The sequence below is a fragment of the Opisthocomus hoazin genome, chromosome 2 (assembly GCF_030867145.1).
Source record: "Opisthocomus hoazin isolate bOpiHoa1 chromosome 2, bOpiHoa1.hap1, whole genome shotgun sequence".
Taxonomy (NCBI): domain Eukaryota; kingdom Metazoa; phylum Chordata; class Aves; order Opisthocomiformes; family Opisthocomidae; genus Opisthocomus; species Opisthocomus hoazin.
The window spans coordinates 42,271,581-42,290,634 of NC_134415.1; the positions used below are offsets into that span (position 1 = coordinate 42,271,581).

The window sequence follows — 19,054 nt, forward strand, 5'->3', positions numbered from 1 at the left end:
TGGTGGGATGACCAGTGTGGACAATGGAACTCGGATATAGAGACTGTGCCTGGTTCTCCTCAGATAGTAGAACTGAACGCGGTTGTTCGAGTTTTCCGAAAGTGGTCCACACCGCTTAACATAATTACTGACTCAGCTTATGTTACAGGAATTGTTGAACGGGCTGAAGCATCTGTGTTACGTGATGTCTCACATTCTGAATTGTTTGCTTTATTGCAGGAACTTATTTTCCTCCTGGACTCGCGCCCTCATCCCTATTTTGTCATGCACGTCAGGGCACATACTGCTTTACCTGGTTTTATTGCAGAAGGGAATCGACGAGCTGATATACTTACATTACCAGTGCAAGTATTACCGGATCGCATAGCACAGGCTAAACTCAGCCATTCTTTCTTTCACCAGAATGCTGGAGGTCTTAAACGGCAATTTGACCTCACTACCCAGCAAGCAACTAACATTATCGCCGTGTGTCCTGACTGTCAAAAACACTCCTTTCCGTCGGTAGCGGGAGGGGTTAATCCTAGGGGACTGCAGAGCTTACAACTGTGGCAAACTGATGTAACCCACTTTTCAGAATTTGGTCATCTAAAATCTATTCACTCTTCCATTGATACCTTTTCTGGTGCCCTATTTGCCTCCTGCCACACAGGAGAAAAGATACGTGATGTTCAAAAACATTTAATGCGTGCCTTTGCCACTTTAGGTATACCCTCTCAAATCAAGACGGACAACGGCCCTGCCTACGTGTCCGCCGCAACAAAAACCTTTTTTAACTCCTGGGGGATTACTCACGTTACTGGCATTCCTCACTCCCCTACAGGCCAATCCTTAATTGAACGCTCTCATCAATCTCTGAAACGTTTATTACAACAACAAAAAGAGGGAGTAGGGACTGCTACCCCTGAGGAGCGTCTACAGAAAGCCTTACATGTTTTTAATTTTTTAAATTGTTCTCTGTTAGACAGCAACCCTCCGATAGTTCGTCATTTTAATACAAACGCTTCGTTTGAAGCAACAATCAAGGCCCCAGTATTGATTCGAGATCCTGAAACAGGTAAGATCATGGGACCCTACCCCCTTATCACGTGGGGCAGAGGTTATGCTTGTGTTTCCACAGAAAGAGGCCCACAATGGATTCCAGCAAAAAGTGTGCGGCCTTTCCGTGAATCGTTACCACAACCGTCTGAGGACGAATCGGATCGCACCCGGGACCAACCTTCAGAGCAGCAAGTTGGTGAACCTCCTCCAGAGGACCGGGACAATCAGGACGGTAGAATCATAAACATAGAAGGACTGTATGAACCAGCATATAGAAACACCAGTCACGAAAGTTTCGTGTCTTTTCTGTAACACTTGCAAACCATGGGTTTTGTGTACATGCTATAAAGACAGCAGTGTATGCTTTAGCTGTTTTTATTTTTCTGTTATTACTCCTTCCATGCCTGTTGCAGTGTTTACAAAAACTAATAACACACTCAGTAAAAGGAATTCTTTTTGTACAACAGGAAGGGGGAGATGTGGGCCTCAGCAGGGCCCCCAGTGCGGTGCAATTGATGAGGGAGGATGTGTTGGAACTTGTGGGCCATAAACCCTGGGAAGAAGGGAGTTAGTGCCCAGCCATCCTGACCCTGAGAAGAAGAGAGATAGTGCCGAGCCATCCTGAGGGAGGAAGCAAGGCCTTGGATAAGATAAGAAAAGAATGTGTCTGCATGGCCTTAGTTTAGATGAGCTTAGGAAAAGAATGTGTCTGTATTAGCAACTGTGTTAACCAATCAATAGGTGCCTAGTTTGAAACTTAACCAATCAGTTTAAAACACGCTACCTTCTGATCTGTATAAATGTATGTGTGTAAGAACAATAAAACGATCATCCTGCTTGCATCAAGCGGTGTCCCGTCTCTCAATCGCGGCAGAGCTGGGTGCAGGGAAGGGAGTGAAATTTGTGTATTAAAGACATGAGGAGTGAGCCGCGGCACACTTTCACACCCAACTCCCCTGCTGGCCAAGGGAGCTGAATTTGTTCCTTGAGCAGCTCTGCCGCAGTAGCAGGAGTGGATCTGGCCCCAGGGATGGTGGCTTACCCATCACTGTATAGGAGGCTACTACTGATGCAGCTCATGGTGTTTATCTGTTGCTGACGGATGTGCTGGTGCTTGCCCTGCATGCGGATCCCCTGCTTTTTCACTTCCAGCGGCTGTTCCTTCGGGTTTCAAACCACCGATTGCCCCCAGTCAAACTATCACAGGTACCTGCTGGAGGCTGCGGCGTGGGCATCCCTTGTTCCTCCTGCGGTTTGTGGTTGGCCCCCAGCAAAGCAGCAGCTCTCACGCCGTTCCTCGTTGCCGTCCACGGGACTGCGTGTGAGGGGCTAACGCCTGACCCTTATGGTGGACGAGGCTCCACATTTCAGACGAGAGAAGCAACACTTGGCTTGCCGGTCCTGCGTCTGGCCGCTTCACAGCGTGTCCCACGGGAGAGCCCAGGGCTGGGCTCGGTCGGTGGTGGGCGACTTACCAAGCCAAGGGAAACGTTCACTGGTGCAACGACAGTAAAACGACCGAAGACCAAGCGAAGAGCAGGGAAAAGTCACCTAGCCCCCCTCCCCGTGTTACCAGTGCTAACCCCTTTCTCTCGCCTGCTTCAAAAACAGCCAGACCCTCCTCCTCTGTGCGATCAGAAAGACTCGCCCAATTCCCACCCGAACCCCCACGGCCACGACTCCCAAGCTGCCCGCGGAGAACGCGCCGCTGCCGCCCTCCCCCTCCGTGCGGGGCCCCCTTCGTCCTCTCCAGGCTGAGCAGGCCCGGGGGCGGCAGCAGCAGAGAAGGTCGCCCGTGGGGGGCAGCTGCCGGCCCCCACCTGCCCTCCCGGCGCTTCCCCCGGGCTGCGGCTGCCGACTCGCTCCCGGCGGGGGGGGTTTGCGGATCGCCCTCCCCAGCGGCGTGGGTGCAGCACCAGCTCTGCGCCATGGAGCCGCTGCTGCTGATCCCAGCCCCGGTCCCGACGCAGGCGCTGCGCCCCGCCGGCCGCTCCTAGGGCGGGCTCACCGCCGGAGAGCCGCCCCCGAGGAGCGGCCCCGCCGAGCAGGGCCGGTCCCGCCAGGGCCGACGGGCCGCGCCGAGGGCGGCGGGGCGGGCCAAGATGGCGGCGGGCGGCGAGCGGTACTTCTGCACGGCGGGCGGCGGGCTGGAGCCCTTCCTGGCGCGGGAGGTGCGGGCGCGGCTCGGCGCCACGGAGGTGAGGGGGGAGCCGGCGCCCGCTCGGTCCGTTCCGGTGCGGGCCGGCGGGGAACGCGGCCTTGTTCGCCTGGCGCCCGCAGCTGGGCGGGCGCGGCGCGGGCTGTGCCGCCGCCTGCGTGGGGCCCCGCGGGTCTGGCCTGGGCGGGGGCCGGGGCGGGAAGGGCCCCCCGAGGGCCGGGACGTCTCCGCTCGGCCGAGCCGCGGGCCGCGCCGCCCTCCTCCCCGCGGGGTGCGAGCGGGGGCGCGGGCTGCGGGGCTGCCGGAGGCGCCCGCCCACAACGGCTTCGCGGTGGGGCTCGGTTTCTGGTTCTCCCCGGAGGTGGACTGCGTCTCGGGAAAGGTCTTCTTCAGCACGGGGGCGGCGCCGGGCGAGCTGAGGAAACTCAAGTCCGGAGAGCGGCTGTTCCTGCTGCTGAAGAGACGGCCCCCGCTGGCGGTGGCCGGGAGCAGAGGTACGGCCCTGCCTCCCTCCCTCGGGGCAGCCCCACCCCCCCGGTGTGCTGGCGGGGTGGGCGCAGGGGCGGCCAGTTCTGAAGCGCTTTCGCGCAGGCCTGTTTTCAGTGCTCTCTTTTGTGCTGAAAATGGCTTTAAAACTGTTTGAAATGGATACCTTACCAGCTTGGGTTCTGCTGGCACTGTACACGTGTGTGTGTGTGTGTGTAACACCACCACCCGCCTGCCACCTTCTCCCCCCCGCACCACAAAAAAACCCAAAACAACAAAACCCACCCATCCCACCCCGAAACTGAAGTCCGGTGTGCATTTTAAGGACGACTCACCTTTCCTTAGGCAAAGTGGGTCCTGTGTCACTGAACTGCTCAGTACACAGATTTCTTGTAAACCTCAGCTACTCGGGTCGCATTCTTGGTCGGTGCTGGAATAAGAATTTCAAGTAAGACGGATTGATACCTGCATGCTGGTGGGGTTTTATTTGGGAGATCACGGATGGCCTTCATCTTTGAGGATCAAATTTAACTAGGAGTCTAAATGAGAACTAGAACTACCTTTTTTTTTTTTTACTTCCCCCTTGAACCAGCTGCCAGGTTTTTAAGTGCATTGGCCCGTATACTCCTCGTGCCTCTCCTGTGTACTCCTTGTGCCTCTCTTGTCACAGCTAGGTCGAGAGGACTACTCACGGGTGTAAGTTCAGGCATGTGTCGGAGACCTTGAGGAATTGATGGCAGGTTGATGAAGAGCAAGGAGAGATTTCCTTTATAAACTTGTGGCCTTTGTTCTGAGCTGAATCAGTGTGATTCACGTTCATGTCTGTGTTTCAGTCCTGGAAAGTGTCCCACATCTCTCATCCCGGACCAAGGGCTTTCAGGGAGGATGGCGTGTTAGGCTGGTCCTCCGTCCCTGGGAATGACTCTCAGGGGTGGTCTGGTTTTCTAGGGCTGCTGAATTCTTCTGCAGACTTCCACCCCTGCACAATTTACTCTTGGTTCTGCAGAGCTCGTAATCAGAGGGAGGCCTGGGTCTCTGCTGGTGGGGTAGGTGGGCATTGAGAGCTCAGGTGTGCCTGTGATGGCTGCTGCTGTGGTTCCTGGCTTCACACACAAATGAAATCTGAACACAGTCTCTGTTAACAGCTGTTCTCAGTCTGTAGGAAAACCAAACGCTGAGACTGAACTATTTAATCCGAAGCTGCTTTTTCTCCCAGGGAAAATGCTGCATGAGATTAAAAGCCTTGTCACTGAGGAGCCAAAGTATTGGCTGGATGTTCTCTCCACCTGGAGAAACCTTCATGGGCACGAGGGGAAGAAAGGCAATGTCTCTCAAGAAGACCGATTGCCTCTGAAGAGGAAATCAGAAGAAGAGGCAAATACTGCAACGAAAAGGCAGAAAACGGAACAAGTGAGAGAGCCTGTGTCTGAGGAGTGTCGAGTGGAAGCTGGAGAGAGGTGTGTGGTACCGGAGAGAAAGAGCAATCAGGACTGCTGGACTGAAAGCAAGACTTCCTTAGAAGACCCTCCCAAAAGCAGTGGGGAGAAACCTGTGGCGAATGAGCAGCTTAGCTTCAGTTTCAGAGTTTCTTGTCGTTGTAGTGGAGCGATTGCCAGAATACTTCCTTCGCAGGTATGCTATGTGCTGAAGTATCTGTGTTTTAGAAGAAGTTAGCGAAGGTGAAGAGAGATGTGTAGTTTATTTGTCATTTCAGTTGTGTGTTGTCTGTTTTAGAATAGCAAACGGATTGAAGCTTTTTCTGTATTTTCTCAGAAAAGGCCTTAACCTGCATTTACCTTAAACAAGTAGAGATACAAGGGCTGTTGTTAATTTGTGGGCACTGCTACCCTGAATATTTTTCAAATCAATGCCTGTTGTTGTGGGTAAGTAAAGGCAAGAGGTTGAGGTAGCTGGGCTTGTGGAGCCTGAGGAGCAATCTGATAGTGGTTTACAGCTGCTTAAAGGGCCATTGCAAGGACAGTGGAGCCAGACTCTTCTCAGTTGTGGCAGACAATGTAGAAGATGGGGCAAAAGCCAGAATTTACAGCTTCTTTGTGCTGTGGTTGGGTACTGGGGAGAACTTGTTTCCCAGGAGGGAGGTGCAGCCCTGGGAGATGTCCTGGGGGGTGGATCTTGGTCCCTGGGAGAGGGTGGTGGCACAGAGACCTCCAGGGGCCCTTTCCATGCAGCACTTCACCGATCTACAGTATCTTTCTACTGTGAGGAAAATAAAAAAAAAATTTCAAAAAGAATCCCTGTGTAGCTGCAATTTATGCAGATTTTTCTGACTTGAAGATAACAGTAGTTTATCTAGATACTTCTTTTTTTCCTGCTAAAGCTAGTGCCTTGGGAAGGTGGGACACATCAGCCTGCCAACACGAATGTTTGCTTAAATTCGTGCTGTGCGTTTGAACTCTCATACTCTGAAGGTGTTCAGAGCTTTCTAGATGCCGTAAGAGCATTGAAATTGTGAGTTGCAGTTGTGCATTCACAAGTTTGCTCTGAGGTTATGTAGTTTACAGCCGTCAGAAATATTTTGTGTGCGATATACAATTCTAAAATGATGACAACTTTTGTTGTAGCTTGGGCAGGACTTGCACTTCAGCCTCCTGCACTCGAGCTGAGTGATAGTCGTTTTGTCCTGCCGTGCGTCTGCTCTGCCCCTCGCTCGCTCGCTGTGCCCTGTGGTGCCTCTTCTGGTCTTTGTACGAATTGTTCTTGTAGGGATAAGAGACTTTCTTTCCCCAGGTATTTATGAGGATTGTGCAGTCAAGGCTGTGATCTGTAGTTTTCTTAATCCTGTTATTTTTACTGCCTGTGACTGTTCTCCCCCCTTGCAGGAGATCGGAAGAGCTGTTGGCGTAGCGCTTATGAAGCAGTGTGGGTGGCGGGCTGACCTGCGGGACCCCGATCTGGAGGTAGTGGTGCTCATCTGCCGGACGGCCTGTGGCTGCTTCCAGCGTTGCCCCCGACATCTTTTGTTGTGTGTTCTGCTCCCTTTGCACGCGGGACCGTGGCCTCTCCCTGTTTGTCTTTCTGCCGCTGAGTTTAGCTAGAAATGATCTGGTAGCGCTGAGCAAAGCTTTGTGGTAGCCACTGTGTGCGTGCGGTCCAGAGCACTTCAATAAATACCAGACTGCCCAGCATGGGCCTGTACGAGAGGGGCAGGATCCGCACAGGCGATGCCTCAGGATCCGGCACGCTTACAGACTGCTGGGCTCTGTTGAAAACGGACATTGCGTGAGCCATTGGGCAGCTGGTTCAGCCTCTGTAGGGGAGAAGAGCATGCAGCAAGGCCGTGTTCTCAAAGAAGTGGACTTGAGAATGCCCTTCATGGGAGAGCCTCCTCCTAGACCTTCTCCCTGACAAGGAGCTTGCTTAAGGAACCCTCCATGGTGGAAAGGTGTCTGGAGACCTTGGAAAGGACTGGCTGATCGTGACAAGCTGTTTCTCCATGCCTGTGCTTGGTGTATGGAAGCTGCTCTCAGCGCTGATGCTGAGGCCTTCTGTGAAAGCTCCGAGTTCATCCACTGGCTCCGGTTTTCCCAGGCTCTGCATTGAATATGGCTGTGTTGAGCCTCAAGTGGGGCTCTTGTTCTTGTTGACATTTTTGCTCTGAAACCATTCAAGTGCTGAGGACTGGGATATTTCAAAAGCATCATGTTTCTCTGTGGGCTTCCCGGGGAGGGAATGCAGTCATGCAAGACCTGTTTGGGGAGCTCAGTCTGCTTTTGGGATGCTCTGAATGGCACAGGAGGACAATTTCTTTGAGGTGCCTGTACTTCTGGAAGGATTACCCACATCTGCCTTCCATCTGAAATATGGCTTGGTGGCACTCATTTTTTGATGGGTGTTTGTTTTGGGTTTTTGTTTGTTTTTTTTTTAAAGAGGAGGTGTATGTGTGAACAGCTCAGTGCCAGTAGCTAGCATACTGTGAAGAATCTTCTCCTGCATAGAGTGAGTGGTTTTATAATTAATACCCATTTGGTGTTACAAAACTTGCCTCCCTTAGAGATTCAAGTGCTTGCTGATGGACTCCTGGCTGACAAAATTCCCCTCCCTGCTTGCTTGGATATTAAATCCTCTCTGAAGTGGCCTTCAGATAACCTAGTGTGATTTCTTCCAACTAATCATAATTGTCTACAGCATGCATTTTTGTTCTTAAAAACTAGGATCAGAAGTTTGTAGAAACGTCTTCTGTGTCTGGTTTAAATGAGTTAAAGCTATTGTGGTTTCAGGTTGAGGGTTTCTAATGTAATTTTTTTCCTCTTTCAGATCTTTGTACATCTTAATGACATTCACTCTGTGGTGGGGATTCCTCTTTTCAGGTAGGCATTCTCCTCACCGGATTTGTCTAGGCAGCGTCAGAACAGGCGTAATTCCTAAATGCTCTTGCTGTCCACTGTGAGTTTTTGTCTTCTGGTTTAATATTCACTGGACCGTCACACTAGTCTTGTGGTCTGTCTGGAGCTGATCTGAGCATGTAGGCCAGACTTTGCAGTGAGTTATGGATAAAAGCAGACTGTGGTTTCTATCTGTCTGTCTGTAGATCTGTCCAGTTCATTTGTTTGTTCTTATTACATGGGCTTTTCTGGGTGGTTGTACCGTTATCTTACCTTGGTTTTTTGCTGTCTGCAGGCTTCCGTTGGCAAACAGAGAGTATATCAAAACCGCAGGGCTGCGGTCCACAGTTGCATGGGCCATGGCATCTCTGGCTGAAATCAGCGTAAGTGGGTGTTCATGGCAAAGATGTGGAGTCCTGAATGAAGGAGGGGGTTGCTGCTTGTCAGAGCTGGCACTGGAAGCTTGGGAGAAGTGTGGTGATTTTAATGCCCCACACTTGAATGCATGTGAGCAGGGTTTGCCTTATCTGTGGTCAGAGTGCGCTGTCACCTGCTGTTCAACCAGGTATCTGCTGTATTCCTGGGTCCTCCTCAGGAGAGGTGTTATTCCTTGTATGGATATATGTCTAAAGAGCAAGATTTTTTCACTGTCCGGGCTTCAAACCTTGTTTGGGATTGTTCTCCCAAAAGAAAACAGAAGCAAGTGTGATGTTTTCCACAGATTAAGTTGGTACCAATACCCGTCTGCAGTCCACTCACAAGTTGCTTCCCTAAATGTCACCTCAAGGCTAGATGTATTGATGCATTGTCTTCAGCGAAACTGTCGATGCTTTCTACTCTGCTCTCTTACAGGCAGGTTTGGCCTGGTAAACCAGTGGTTATTGTTACCTAGACTGGATTCAGTGGGAGTTTGTAGGTGATCTGTGCATCCCTGAGGAGGCTTTGTCCCGGGAGAGGAGTCTGTCTTGCGTGGGATGCCATAACCCCTTTGTTTTTGCAGGCGGGTGCCTTTGTGCTGGATCCCATGTGTGGGCTGGGGACGATACTGCTGGAAGCTGCCAAAGAGTGGCCCGTGAGTATCGCAGTGGCACAGGCAGGACCTTTGCAAGACGCGTTGTACTTGCATCAAGAGAAATCTGTACCACAGGGATACCAGAGTGCGTGAGTGGAAAGCTGGAACCAAACTGATCTTTCTAGACAGTTGTTAGAAGTGTCCTAGTACAAATGTTCCTCCACAGGAACGTAAACCAAGGTCCTGCGCAGTTGTGCAGGCAGGTGCTGGCAGCCCTGGATTTATACCGCAGGGTTTGTGTGAGGCAGCCATGGACTTTGAGAACTGCCTGGGCTTATCCTGGGAACGGAGGTGTCAGTGGGACAGTACGGTCGGTTGTCAGTATTAGAGGCAGCGTGGCTGTCTATAGCTAGCTGGGGTCTTGCTGTTAGGACATAGCCTCAATATTTCTGAAAGTTACAAGTGTCTTGAGCAGACCAGAGCATGGAAGGAGTGAAGATAGCACAGCCTTCCCCCGTTCTTCTGTCCTCTGGGTCTATGGATTGCTCTGTGTAATGGTAGTGGATCTCCCAGCGAGGATTTTGTGGTGGAAGGGCTGTGCAACAAGGCAGTTCTGAGAAGGGTTTATAAAATGAATACACCTGTTTGGCAATGAGATGACTTTCCTGGTTTCTTTTCTCTGAACAGGAAGCCTGTTACTGGGGTGCTGATATAAGCGATTCACAGTTAGAGGGCGCAGATGTGAATATAAGGACTGCAGGCCTGATGGATAAGATTGAGTTACTTAAAGCTTCTGTGAAAGGTATGCCTGTAGGCTTTCCAAGCAAGACATGTTGGAAGTTTTTTGTGGTTCTGGGATTATACAGGTGTTGTAGGTTCTCTTGAGGCGATGTGTGGTAGAGCTAGCTCTCAACCAGTAGCCTGAGTAGTGACGCTGTAGCGCTAGCAAACGGGTAATTATTTGTTCTCTCCCCCTCTGAACTTTGGCAAGAATAAATTCAGCAGAAGACAATGAAAATAATTGTCAGACATGGGCAGTAGTTGTCTGTCTTGATGGTAAATGTGGGAATACCACTACGAGCACCTACCACGTGAGAGTTTTTTGTGTCTTAGGGGAACACAGCAAGGACAAATCCAGATAAAATGTGGCTTGTAACTTAAATTTACCAGAGGAGAATAGCAGGGACTCATTCAGCTCAGTGTTAAATTGTTAATGTTTTGCAGTAGGAGTATATTAAATGACAGTGACTTTTTCCTGGATGTGAGAGAATGTGTTTACTCTCAGTTCCTGAGCTAGTCTGGGAAGAAAGTAGCAATTTTATGACCTTACTGGGGACCTCAAAGCCTGAGTCTATTTTAGTCCTGTATGAAATTCCTGACAGACAAAAGCGGGGTGTTTTTCCCTTTGCATGAGTGATGGAAGTATACATTTTTTTTTTTTTCACCTTGCAATATTTATTCTTACCAGAATGGTAAGAAATATTATTTCTTATCAATAAGAAAATATATAGTGCTTTATTTCTATACTGAAAAGCTGTGATTGGCCTAGGCTTCTAGGATAACGAAAGGTGCTTTGATGTCAGGCTTTTCTAATACTGAACAAGTAATTGGTGTCTTTGTCACTGGTCAAAAGCTGTTGTTATTTCTGCATATTTTGAGAAGGACTGTAGGTAACTTGTCTTTCCATTTGTAGATAAAATTGTTACAGAATTGTTATGCTGCAAGTGGTGCTCCAAGGATGGTCCAAGAAGCATGTCCATCCAGTTCTAGAAAGGCTGGCATAGAATCACAGCAGGGTTTAAGTGGGAAGGGACCACCGAAGGTCTTCAGTCCTGTCATCTGCTTGAAGCAGGACTAACCCCAAAGCTGGGTCAGGTTGCTCAGGGCCTTGTCCTGTCGAGTTTTGAGCATGCTGAGGGATGGAGAACCCATAGTCTCATCCTTTCACATGCTGGCTATGCTCTGGCCAGCACAGCCTGGTATGTGACCGGCCTTCATCACCACAAGGGTGCAGTGCTGCCTCACGGTCAAGAGAACTGACTGCTCCCAGGGTGCACAGACTCTGGGGAGATGCTTCAGAGACACAAGCTCGGAGAGAATCGAAGTGATTCTGGCTGTAACCAGATTCTTGGGGGGATAAAAGGGGGACAGAGAGGAATTTAACATGTGGTTCCTTGCCATTCATATGGGTGCATGTGAACATCTGGAATAAGTAAGTTGCTTGCAAGCTTAGCTCTTCTTTTGCCTTTTGCTTGTGAAGATGTGCTGTGTGTTGAGAAGAGGCAGTTGGTTTGGACCCATGCAGTCCCCTGTTTGGAGAATTGTGCTATTGGGGCAAACGTATCACCAGTAACAGGGAATCTGCAAGCTAAACCATGCTCTCGTGCATTTGTCTCTTCCCAGTCTGCATTGGGTTGGTGGCTTTCTCGTGCTTTTGGTGAGGATAGGCGCAGAAGGAGCCATGAATCTGAGTGCATAACCTGTGAAAGAGCTGCCAGGCAGTTTTGTAAGGTGAATGGGGGCGTAGCTGCTGTTTGTTTTTCCCCGTAGTCGGATGTGAAGACCTGCCTTTATTCTGCAGCGTTGCCGTTGCCTTCAGAAAGCTTTGACGCTGTGATTTCGGATATTCCGTTTGGGAAGAAGTTCAAGATCACAAAAGACATACAGCTCCTACCGGATATTCTCCAGGAAATGGAGAGGTACGTGTGGCCTTTGACATGCTTGGTCTGCGATCCTAACCGTTCAGTCAGCTTTGTGTTTGCTTTATTCCCAACGCTCTCCAGCTCTGTCATCTGATCCTGTGCAGGCTGTGGGAGTCCAAGTCCTTTCCTTGTCCCTTAGAGGCTGTTGTGGCTTGTCGTGGAAGCGCTGATGGCAGTGCAAGCTGACAAGGAATGAGCTGCTTGTGTGAGCCACACTCACAAATGTTCTCTACAAGGCAGACAGGAGAAAGAGGAGAGAATGACCTAGGCAAACTTAAAGCATGACCAGGCAAATAAAGCAGCAGTCATTTCTCAGTTGAGGTCTGATTGTATAAAATCATAGGCTTTCCTTTTGGGTTCACAACCCAGCTTTTACCAAGCTTCCTGCCTTGGCAGGAAGGATCTCAGACCAGAAAGTGGTGGTATGCGTTTTCCTTTCTGTTAGGGTGTACTGGAAGGTCCAGCTACCCACCTGGTCTGCTTTTAGATGCCTCCTTTCATCTCTCACCCTGTCATTTTGTGGCAGGGTTGAGCCAAGCTAATAGCGGGCTGCTTGTAAGGGGCAGTTCAAAGCATCTGCCCCTGTATTTCTTTTCTTGGCTGAAAACAAGCCCTTTCTGTAGGACTGGGCTTCAGCGTGTGTTGGTCTCGCTCACCCAGTGCAGGAATGCGGTGGGAAGATGGTGAGGAAGGTGAGGTAGCTGCAGAGAGTGGCAGGGCAATCTTACGTCAGCTTGTGCTGACCATCCCTCCCTTTGCCCGTGCTTGTCTTCTTGTGTCACTTGCTCTGTTGGGCCATTGTAAGCAGAGTATTTCCTTGGGGAGGTGGAGGTGAGAAAGGGACCATGACCATGAGAGCCCCACCGGTAAGACTGTTCAGTCCCCTTGCTGTGAACAGAGCCAGGGTAGTCCTTTTTTTCCCCTCTTTCAAAGCCAAGTGTAATGTTTGCTCATGTCCTAAGAAACATGGATGACAAACGGTGGTTCCTTTTCCTCTGTTTCCTGGGTTTGAAAGCCGTTAAGGCTCAGTGGAGCACAGAAAGGACAGACCCTTTTGCAGTTTCCAAAGGGAAAGGCCAGCTTCAGAACTGCCTTACCAACCTGAAGAGCTGGTGCTGCCCTGGGCAGCTGTTCCTTTGCAGAGTGGGGGGGGCTCATGGGACCCAGAAATGGGATCTGAAGGTGATGCTGCCCTCAATCCTTGGAACAATACTAAGAGGGAAAAAAAAATGGGTCCAATTTCCCTGCTAACCCAGTGGAAAGACCTTGTGAGGTCAGAAATGTTTGGGAGTCAGGATAGGGCCCAGTTCTCCCATTTAGGAAGAGTTAAGAAGCTGGGGAATTTAAATTCCATTGGGAGATGTAGGTTGCTGAGTTGAGCCATGACCCTTAACGTGCTTAGGTGTTTTGTCGCATGCAGCTGGTGTCTGAAGCGTCAGCAGCGTTGAGTTCTGCACGGATGAATGAATGCCAGGCAGGCTGAACACCTCACCTTTATTTTTCCTGCAACTGCCAGGGTAGTCCGTGTGGGAGGCACTGTCGTATTGCTGCTGAGCCAAGATCTCCATAAGCGCATGGACGGCATTACCAAGTGTGCTGAAAATGAGTCTCCTAATGCCGTTTCTGATGGTGCAAGTGAAACCGCCACCGCAAAAGCCCCGGCTGTTGGTGGGAATCCTTCCTCCTCGGTGGGTGGTGTTGAAGAATCCTTTCTCGGCAGCAGACAGACGCATTTTGGGTCTCTGGTGCCAGATGGCGTCTATGGGGTTAGTCTTGGAAAGACGGACGCTTTCATATACAAATACAGGAAGATCTCTGCTGCTGGGAATCGGTAGCTTTCTTGCACTGTGCCACAGTGAACTTGACTCCTGATACATTTGGGAAGCAGCATGGCATTGATCCAGTGGAACCCTGCTGATCCGAACAAACCCTGTGCCGTTTGTTAGCTCCCCTCACTTTCTCTGGATGTCCTAAGGCGCTGATTTTCTCTCTTTGGTTTTTAGGAGCGGTGGAAGATGCCTACTACTGTTTCAAGTGTTTTTACTGTAAAAAATTGTAATATTGAGACAGAGTCCTCAAATCTTTGTTTAGGCAAAGCCTCTCAGTACTGGGAGGAATTTCTCTGGGAGAGACGGACTTGCTTTTCAGAACTGCAGAAACAAATGTGGTAATGTTAAATGTAAATGGATTTTCACCTTCAGCAATGTTTTTGAGAAGCACATCTTGTCTGAAGAAGCGTCCAGCTATTCTTGAGGGCTGGATGTATGCTTTAGCATGTGCCTTTAAAGCTGGTTTCTGATGAGTTTGAAATGTTGCTATTGAGATTACTTGGGGGTGAAAAATAAACTGTCTTCTGTATTAATTCTTTGCAGCGTTTGCATGTGTCTGATGGGTGTGCTTTAGATTTTTAGGTTGAAGAGACTTATTTCTATAAAAAATAATGCTTTTCATCACTTATTAATGTTACTCCAAGGGCACAGTGTGGAAGATGGAAAAACTTGCCAAGTGGCTAAGCAAGTGGAAGTGCCTTCTACCTGCAAAGAAGCATATGGAAAAATTTTCCTGAAAAGAGAGAGTTCTTAGCAGTGTTTTTTAGTCTATGCAAAAGGTATTTGGGGGGGAGGCCAGTCTAATTTTGAGGCTTTCCCATGGCTGCTGAGCTGACAGGGAAGTTTTTTTTGTAGAGAATACTGCAGATTGCTTTCAGATGCTATTTTGGAAAAGCATTTGCAACTTGGCAAGCTGGTATGGACTCATGTGTTGTGTTCCTCTGCTGTGATTAGTATGGAGATACGATTAGTAGTGTGTCTAGGGTTTGATTTGGGGTTTTCACTTTTTTTTTTTCTTTATTCTGACAAGGTGCTTTGGCTGGGTAAGTGAAGAGACTTTAATCTTAAGGCTAATTGTATTTCAAGAGACGAAAACTTACTGTTGTTGAGAACTGCTTGTGGAGCCCCCCCACCTTTATACAACGCTGAGGTGTCTTTTTCAATATAGTTGTCATGCCTGTGGGAGGGGGGCCTCTGGTGGCCTCCAGCCTCCGCATTGGAGCAGGTCTGCTGCCAATGCTAGAGCACATCAGCTGGGGCTTTGTCTGCCCAAGTCTTAAACCTCGAAGGATGGAGGTCCCTGCTTCTCTGGGTGCGTGTTCCAGGGGACACCACCCTCCTGGGGGAGAAGCTTTCCTTACGTGTGAGCCTCCCAGACTGCAATCTGTGGCTGTTGTCCCTCGCTGCTGGAGTTTGGTGCTTTCGTGCCTGTACCTGCCTTTCAAGCAGTCACAGGCTCCTGGTAGATGCCCCCTCTGACTCCTTCTCACCAAACTACCCAAGCCTGGCTCCCTCCCCTCATGGCACTGTGCTCCAGGTCCCTAACCATTTTTGCAGCCTCTTCTGGCCCCTCTCCTATTTCCCCATGCCCCTCCTGAACAGGAGGATGTACCACTGGACACAAATCCTGGTGAGGCCTCAGCAGCCCTGATGAAAGAGAATAAAGTCACTCTTCTGGCTCTGCTAGCCGTGTGGCTCCTAGTGTAGCCTGTTTGTCTTTCCTGCAATGGGAGCACGCTTCTGGCTCAGGATCAGCATGTTTTCTGCTGTAACCCCAAGCCCTTCTCAGCAGAGCTGCCACCCAGCTTGAATCTCCCAGCCTGGTTGAACGCATGGGGCTGTGTCACCCCACCCACAGAGCTCTGCTTACCTCCTCTTTAAACACCACAAGGTGCTACTTCACAAGTTGACTGAGGCCTTTCTGGGCAGAAGTTCTGCCATTCATTATGGTATCCAGCTCCCCCAGTTTAGTGTCACCTATGACTATTTGTGCCCTTCACATGAGATGGAACCAAGTTAAACCTTCTTGGTGTTATTAGATGTATAAACCATCTGGAGAGAGTGTTTCTGCCCAGATCTGTGTATGGTGAGACAACCACATAAACAAGTGTGAGCTGACTCCAACAGGACCTAACTGTTTGCTGAGAAACATTGCTCTGTGCTCAGTGGTGAAGCCAAGTGCCAAAATGCAGGGAAGGCTGGCCCCGAAGCTGTGCTTAGTGCTGGTGCTAGTTTCTCCTGGCATGTTGTTTGCTCCCAGATAGATTAATTGATCTGTTTGGTTTTAGTCTACTTTGTATGATTGTGTTTCTTAGCCTAATTTGGCACTGACTTTTTCTGCTGTCATTTAGTTGATGGTTATTGCACTAAGGCAATATTTCTGTTCCACCGCCCTTGCCTCTCACCTCCCCTTCCTTCGCTTTGCTCTTCTACCAACCTTTCTCTTGCATCTCCCTTCTTCTCTTCTCAGCCCTATGCTCACAATATTTTGTATGTGACCCTTTCTCCCCACCATTCCCCTTTGTGTTCATGTTGTACCATCCACCCTTGCTGCAGAATTGGCTTCTCTGATCGCTCTGCTCCATCAGCAGTGTCTGCTTTGTTCCCAGCAGAGCACATGCCCTCTGTAAGGCAGCCTGGAGGACCTTCCAGGGGCCTGGCCAACTCTTTCTGTGTGCTCAGCAGGTGTGAAATACTGCTCTGGCAGTGAATGGTATGGATGCCATGCATCAAAGACAACACTGGCTTTTAGGTGATGGCAGAGGATTTTAGCTTTGGATGAGTTGTGACAGATGCATCAACATAGCACTGAAGTCTCTTAATTGTGGGGATGGGCTCTGTCAGTTTGACTGCTGTCTGACAGATCAGCATGGTGCTTTCATCTGTTAACTCACGTGTCCCTGCCATTAAGCACTGGAAAATGCAAAGCCACTAGCCTGCTAGCCTCTCCCCCTCCCTCTGTTGCCATGGGTGGCTTCTTGGCCCAAGAAGGAGAAGTTCTCTGGGGCTCTAACTCCAGCATGCTGCAGGGGGCTTGTAGGGATGCTTGGTGCAAGCACTGTCCAGGCTGTGACCATCCTGGTTTATGAACTTTCTCTGCCTTGCAGGAGACACCATTTCCAAGCTGTGAAATTGCAGTTGACATAAATGCTTTTGACAGAGGCAAGTATTTTACTACAGATATTGTAGCTTGACAAATGCCTCGTAACCAAGAGACCATCCAGGAATGGACAAGAGTAATTTAATCCTCATGGTGCAGCTTGTGTGCTCAGAATGGAAATGTTAGTTATTTACAAATGACATGGCAACTTTATGTACAAAGGATACACAAAGAGACACGGGTGTATGCTGTTTTAGAAGAAAAAGGTCTGTTTGGGCATTTTGGGAGGGGAGCAGCACCAAAGCCTTCCCTTAGGGTCAAGTGTGGAAGGTACTGAATTAAAATGTTACGGATCATGCTTTGGGGAGGGGGGTATAATTCTGGCTAGGATTCATTTGGCAACAGTGAGTTTTCCTTAATTTCTTTATGTACAGATCCTTGAAAAAAATAGAAATAGCACTAAATTCTTACAGCAACTTTCCTCCCCATTACCTTCCAGTGCAAATAACATTCCTCTGCATGGACTTGGCATGCTGAACTGTAGCATCTGATCCTGAGCCATCTCCATCCTCTGAGAGCTGTCTCCTTTTCAAATCTCTCTGCTGGGCAGCATGGAAGAACAGGTTACTGAGCCAGTAAAACGTGATGGTCAGATTTTGAAGAATCAGGCTTTTGTGCTTGAGATAATTGAGTTTAGTTTTTCCTTCACTTTTGCTTCTTCAAGTCCTGCAAAATACTGTTCAGCGGCCACTAAAGGGTGTTGGTGGCAGGTGGGCAGTCATACGGAGTCGTCTCTGGTGGGCTTCAGCTGCATAATGTTGCCCCTGCTAACAAATGGGTAATATGTGCAAAGACACCCGGTTGCTACTGTAAATCCCAGACTGCACCAATGATGAAATACAGACCAGCTGTATCCATGTTCTACATCATCAGGAAGATTATAGACGAATGTGGGGAGGTGGTTTAGGTCATATGACATGTTGGCTACATAAGTGCATAGACCTTTAGTGCAGAATATTCCTGTGAATTAGATAATCACATTGTTATTTTCAGATGTAGCGTGAGTGAATAACAAAATAAATGTTAGGCCTTACTAATCAAATAAGTTGCACCCAGCTTTGTTTGTATAAGTTATCTTGGGTAGCACACAGGTGATAATTACCGGCACTCATGAAGTTTTTGCATATTATCCAGTTATGCAAGGCTAAGCCCTAGCTCTGTGGTTGCAAATTGCATCCAGCAAACTTCCTGGTTGCTACTTTTAAGAGTAAGAGAGTCTGCTCTCTGACTTCAGTCGTGCCTGCCCTGCAAACAGAGCAAGGTAGCCAGTGCCTCCATCTGTGATCAGATCTGACCCACGGGACGCAATGACATTGCACAAGCTCCTGTTGTGATGCCGAATCCCCTCTGCAGGAGCAGAGCCTGCTGCACACATCAGAGCAGGCAAGGGAAATTGTTTTGCATGTGCTGTGTGTTATCTGATCTGGAGGTTATTGAGCAGGTAATCTACCTCCGCGGGTGGCCCTCCACATACTTCTGCAGAGGAACCATTCAGGCTAAATTGCTCCCCAGCGCTCTGCTGACACCCTTCTCCCAGGCTAGGGTTTCTGTTGGGTCACTTTTCCTTAAGCGTTTTTTGTTAGGCTAAGGTTTTCATGAAGCGCCTAAAATATCCATGCACAATGAGCCTTTCTTCAGGCCTGTGCTTTCCAAATGTATTAAAAAAAATATAGCTGTGCTGTGCGTTACAGCTGCTCAAATCCAAATATTTCCTCTGGCACAAGAGAACGTGTTGTGCTTAGCCTCATGAGTTTGAATGGTTCAGACTCATGCTGGCTTTGTGTTCATGGATTTTACCTTTCCTCTCCCTCTGAACAACCGCGAATTTAATGACTAAGACTTTTTCTTGAAGTATTCCTCTTTCCTACTTCAGCGTTAAAAGAAATATGTAGTCCACCCTCGAGGACTGTAAACTGTAGCAAGGGACCATTCTGTCCTGGAGAAGAGAGATCACTTCATACATAAAGAGAAGGGAGCAGTTGTTTTAGCCCCGTGGTCCTTTCCTAGTGCTGCATGAGGCCTAGAGCATTTTTCACAGGTTTTTTGTTTCTAATTATTGGTTATTCCACTTGTATGAGTAAGTGACTCACTTCACACAAGGCTCAGTAACTGGCGATCAGAAGGAAAGGCGTGCTCCGCTTACTGGCAGTGCATGCTGCCTACCCAAGGGAAACCTGGTGAAGCCTTCATCCATAATTAGCATGCTAGAATGACGTGTTACCTGTTGTCAGGAACAGCAGACCTGCAACATGCTGGGTGAGGCTTTCTTCCCAAAAGAAGCTGACGGCTGCACGATGCACCTGCAGCAAAGAACAATTGCAGCCAT

General features: G+C 49.2%; 2 protein-coding genes across 6 annotated transcripts; one reads left to right on the top strand and one right to left on the bottom strand.

Moving 5' to 3' along the window:
• The first annotated feature begins 3,014 nt into the window (after nt 1-3,014).
• THUMPD2 (THUMP domain 2 tRNA and snRNA guanosine methyltransferase) lies at nt 3,015-17,673 on the top strand. Of its 5 annotated transcripts, none has more exons than XM_075413384.1 (10): nt 3,015-3,236; nt 3,558-3,690; nt 4,899-5,314; nt 6,523-6,600; nt 7,958-8,010; nt 8,321-8,408; nt 9,026-9,097; nt 9,725-9,839; nt 11,619-11,736; nt 16,676-17,673. In XM_075413384.1, the coding sequence occupies exons 1-10, from the start codon at nt 3,141-3,143 to the stop codon at nt 16,713-16,715; spliced, it is 1,209 nt and encodes a 402-aa protein (XP_075269499.1). In that variant the 5' UTR covers nt 3,015-3,140; the 3' UTR covers nt 16,716-17,673. The 5 variants fall into 5 exon arrangements, with proteins under 5 accessions (XP_075269499.1, XP_075269500.1, XP_075269497.1 ...); XM_075413385.1 differs by lacking the exon at nt 16,676-17,673 and adding an exon at nt 13,160-13,243; XM_075413381.1 differs by lacking the exon at nt 16,676-17,673 and adding an exon at nt 13,256-14,118 and having other exon boundaries at nt 3,026-3,236.
• TMEM178A (transmembrane protein 178A) lies at nt 17,447-19,054 on the bottom strand. Its single transcript, XM_009931024.2, is given in 3 exon segments — nt 17,447-17,688; nt 18,950-19,021; nt 19,024-19,054. Coding segments are annotated over 3 exon segments (345 nt in total).

Excerpts from the sequence above, each read along its gene's own strand:
- THUMPD2 (XM_075413381.1), top strand. The coding sequence starts at position 3,141 with ATGGCGGCGGGCGGCGAGCGGTACTTCTGCACGGCGGGCGGCGGGCTG. Across the intron at positions 5,315-6,522 it reads CCAGAATACTTCCTTCGCAG|GAGATCGGAAGAGCTGTTGG; the intron begins GTATGCTATGTG and ends CCCCCCTTGCAG. Across the intron at positions 11,737-13,255 it reads ATTCTCCAGGAAATGGAGAG|GGTAGTCCGTGTGGGAGGCA; the intron begins GTACGTGTGGCC and ends TGCAACTGCCAG.